The 4,511-nt window shown below is 34.4% G+C and overlaps 1 protein-coding gene across 1 annotated transcript; it reads left to right on the top strand.

The window, feature by feature from the left end:
• The first annotated feature begins 1,795 nt into the window (after nucleotides 1–1,795).
• Nucleotides 1,796–3,881, top strand: LOC130956688 (uncharacterized). The gene is made up of 4 exons (XM_057883701.1): nucleotides 1,796–2,159; nucleotides 2,569–2,797; nucleotides 2,882–3,255; nucleotides 3,355–3,881. Exons 1-4 carry the CDS (start codon nucleotides 1,796–1,798, stop codon nucleotides 3,879–3,881), a joined length of 1,494 nt encoding a protein of 497 aa, XP_057739684.1.
• The last annotated feature ends 630 nt before the right edge of the window (nucleotides 3,882–4,511 follow it).

Below are 4,511 nucleotides of genomic sequence, written 5' to 3'. Positions count from 1 at the left end.
GGCTTACAAGCCTTAATCGCTTGTATGCGAAGAATTTTTCATTTTATATTTAGCCAAGGCATTTAGGACTGTCTTTTTATCTGTGGGCCATATGGTAGAGTATCCAACAACATCGACCTTGTTTATGGTGTGTTATTGGGTTACTACATTCCAACTCCAATGATTATTTCGTTATACGTTAGAATATATTTAATTCACATATATTCCTGCATTATTATAATTAAATAGCTATTTTTATTTCCTTATATATTATTATATTTAGTGTTATAGCCGTGATAATTATTTTCTTATATATATATATATATATATATATATATATATATATATTAGCTATTAAATTAATATCAATATAGATGCTATTACTCTATTTTATCCTTAAATATAGTAACTCTTGCATTATTATATTTAAGTCGTGATTATTTTTATAAATATTAGAATGTTTTTATTTTTTTATATACATTATTATATAGTTATATTCATAGTTATTAAAATCGAACTGACAATCAATCTAGCTAAGTTATTGAATTACTGGATTAATAATTTAACCGATGAATTACTGATCAAACTATTTGATCCGGTAATAATTAAATAAATATAGATAATTATAATAAAATTAAAATTTTGATACATTACATTTAGTTATTTAATACTATGTCAGCAAAAATAATTAATTTTTATATTAACTACATGAATAGCAAAAGAATAAAAATAATTGATAAATATGTAAAATATTTTATATTATTAATATATTAAAATTAAACTATAAAATAAATAAATACAATATTATTATGGAAGAAGAAAATAATATTTTATATTATTTAAATTGTATTACTTTAATTTAAATATAATTACTTTTAGTATAATATATATAATTATTAGTCTTTAGTATGATAACTTAATAAGTGCATTGTGTTGCTTTTATAATATATATATATATAATTATATACTCTAATAATGTTTAAGAACATGTTAGGCTAAATCTTTTAGATATTATGAAAGTATAGGTGTATTACGGAGATATTATGTTAGTTTAGTGTAATGTATTAATATGGGAGTTGAATAAATACAATAAGAAATCGTTATTAACGATTTTAGAATGGACAAAAAACTGTGAAAATGAGACTACCAATTTTTGAATAAGACAAAAAAGATAAAAAATGGGACTTACGATTTTAAGTAGGACAAAAATAATTTCTGAACCTATGGAACTTGAAATCGTTAGTGCCGATTTCATTTTTTTTATTTTAAAATTATTTAATTCGTAAACGTGAGTAATGATTTATTTATTAACTTCTCTATATATAGAGTGCGTGCATGAATGTAATGTCTTGCAATTCTCGAACTCTTTTTTTCTTTTTAATGCTCTTCTTCTACTTCTACTTCTTTTTGTTGTTTCTCTTCTTTGCTGTGTGCAAGCAATTTTTGTTGTTGTTTGTTATTGGGTAAATTTTTTTTTGTTTATTTTAGTTATATAAATATTTCATTTTGATACTGTAATATTTCGTTAATTCGTGTTAAAAGTTATAATAAAAATATAATTTTCGTGATCACAAAAATGAATAATAATATCAGTTTTAAAATTTATTATAATGGGCAAATTTTATCTGAAATAGCTGAAGGTGTGATATTTATGTGTAATAATCCTTGTATATCTGTTCTTTCTTTTATGGTGTCGTTCGAAGAATTTAAGAGTTATATTTGTCAGAATATAGATCCTCACATGCCAAAGAGAGTGACAAATATTTTATACAGACGACCTATATTAGTATTCGGTGGATTCGTTCAATTTCATGCGATGTGCATCAATGATGACACAAGTCTGCAAGAGATGTTCTCAATCTACTATGAAGCCCAATCACGAGTATCTGTTATTGAGCTGTACGTGGAGTTTGACCAATTACCGAATACGGTGGAACAAGATGATCATGATTTCGATGGGGAAAGTTATAACGGTGACAGCAAAGAGGAATATGAAGGAAATTACGATTTCGTTGATCCGAATGCAGATGAGGAACAAGAGGACTGCACCATTGAGTCGGACGTCGAAGACGTCACAAATGCACTAGCGAGTGAGCATCCATTCAAAGAACCGTCTTTCATGCGCGCTTTGGATCTCGATGCCATGAATGCTCCAGAATTTCCGGAGTATGCCAATGCAGGTTTGTCGTTGCATCACACCGTATTTGGATTAGTACTTTAAATATTATGTTTGCGTATTAATATTATGCACCGTGTAAATATGGGTTGGCAGTGTTATTACAAATCCACCTTTGGTCAAGGATGGTGAATTTGTCATAAGGATAGAATTTAATTCTAGAGATGCTATGATCAAGGCAGTTAAAGATTATACCATTCACAGAGGTGTTGATTATTGGGTTTTTGAGTCTGAGCCGACGACATTTTATGCGAAATGTGTGTAATATGGGCAAAGCTGTGATTGGCTTATCAGGGTTAGCTTGATGCGAAGAAAGTATTGTTAGGAGATTAGACGATATAATGGCAGCCATACTTGTACTAGAGCCACTATTTCTCAGGATCATTCGAAGTTGGACTTAGACACTATTGCAGATGCAATTAAGCCATTGATAGAGGCCGATCCATCCATAAAGGTGCGATCAGTAATTGCAGATGTCCAATCAAAGTTTAACTACACGATTAGTTATCGCAAAGCATGGTTGGCTAAGCAGAAGGCAGTTAAAAAAATTTTTGCAAGGTGGGAAGCCTCTTATGAAGCGTTGCCCATATGGTTTGAGGCAATGGTGAAGAAAGAGCCATCAGTAGCCGTCGAATATGAAACGTTACCTTGCTACCGCGGGGATGAATTGGCTTAGGATGTCAGGGTTCTAAACCGAGTTTTCTGGAGTTTCTACCCATGTATAAGAGCATTTAGGCACTGCAAGCCGGTTGTACAAGTAGATAGCACACACTTGTATGGAAAATATAAAGGAGCATTGTTGGTCGCAGTTTCTCAAGATGGTAACAACAATATTGTGCCAATTGCATTTGCACTTGTAGAGGGGGAGACATCAGATGCATGGTTCTTTTTCCTTCGTCATTTGCGAACCCATGTGGTGACGAAGGATGGAGTGGGACTTATCTCTGATCGACACGAGTCTATTAGGTCAACAGTTTCTCGTTGTGATGGAGCATGGGAGCCGCCAAGGGCCAGACACATGTTTTGCATTAGGCACATAGCATCGAACTTCTTGAGGAAGTTCAAGGCACCGTTCATGCAAAAGCTTGTGGTGAACATAGGTAATTAACAATGTGTTCTATATAATATTTTATGCATGTTGTGGTTATGTTTCCAATGGTGGTTATCGTTGTGTGTTTTCATTGTATCTTTTTGTCCAGGCTATTCTAAGACGGTGGATGAATACGAAATCCGTTACCAGAGGTTGCGCAGTCGGGGTGAGGCATACACTCGCTGGCTAGATCGGATTCCCCGTGAGCAATACTCTTTGGCATATGATGGTGGCCATCGATGGGGTCATATGACGACAAATCTGGTGGAATGCATCAATGGGGTGTTGAAGGGTGCACGCAATTTTCCCGTCACAGCACTTGTAAAGGCGATTTCTTATAGACTGAATGAGTTGTTCACAAGGAAAAGGGATGGCGCTGAGACTCGTCTTCGAGCCGGACACCTATTCTCCGAAATAGTGATCGAAAAGATTCAGCAAAATTTGATTACGGCTGGAAACATCATGGTTAGTTGCTTCGATCGGCAGAATGAAGTTTTCGAGGTGAGGGAGATGCTCAGCGGTGTTGAGTATGCGGTAGACCTGCGACATAGGCACTGTGACTGTGGTTATTTTCAGGTTGATCGCTTTCCATGTCGTCACGTTTTTGCATGTTGTGCAAACCAACGTCTTGATTGACAAGTTTACGTTCACGAGGTGTATCGGATGGATGAGATCCGAAAGGTATACAGAGCTAGATTTAGGCCATTGGGCAACCCAACAACGTGGCCGGTGTATGGAGGGCCACGGATGATACCTAATCCTTCACTTAAGAAAGTTACCAAAGGTCGTCCCAAACAAACTCGCTTCTTGAATGAGATGGACACATGATCAATGCGAAGTCCGAGATGTTGTAGGCTATGCGGTGTAGAAGGACACAGTCGTAGTAGGTGCCCCTAGCGCGCCGGAACTAGTGCACGCGAGGCAGACCCACCATAAGTGTATAATACAGGAAAGGCTAAGGGCGTACGTTACAGATTAAAATGACATTGAGTATATTATTGCCAATTACAATCTACTATTAATGAAGAAAAAGTATGTTCCCAGGTTAAGCATTGATATTTTTAGTGAATATAGTAGTTTCTCATAGCATGGTTATAAATTCTAGTAGTACATAAATAAAATTAACATCACGGACTTTGCCATTAAGTAGCAGATCAAAGTAGAATCTAGTAGTTTGTCATAGCATGTACATAAATAAAGGCAACTAGCACATCAAACTAGAATTTTGAAGTCACAAAATACATCGTGGAATGACAAACCAATTTG

The sequence above is a fragment of the Arachis stenosperma genome, chromosome 10 (genome assembly GCF_014773155.1).
Source record: "Arachis stenosperma cultivar V10309 chromosome 10, arast.V10309.gnm1.PFL2, whole genome shotgun sequence".
Lineage (NCBI taxonomy): Eukaryota > Viridiplantae > Streptophyta > Magnoliopsida > Fabales > Fabaceae > Arachis > Arachis stenosperma.
This window is presented reverse-complemented; position numbering and strand designations above follow the sequence as displayed.

Coding starts and splice junctions, on each gene's coding strand:
- LOC130956688 (XM_057883701.1), top strand. CDS start 1,796: ATGTGCATCAATGATGACACAAGTCTGCAAGAGATGTTCTCAATCTAC. Junction 2,798..2,881: donor GTAGCCGTCGAATATGAAAC/GTTACCTTGCTA, acceptor CCCATGTATAAG/AGCATTTAGGCACTGCAAGC. Junction 3,256..3,354: donor AAAGCTTGTGGTGAACATAG/GTAATTAACAAT, acceptor CTTTTTGTCCAG/GCTATTCTAAGACGGTGGAT.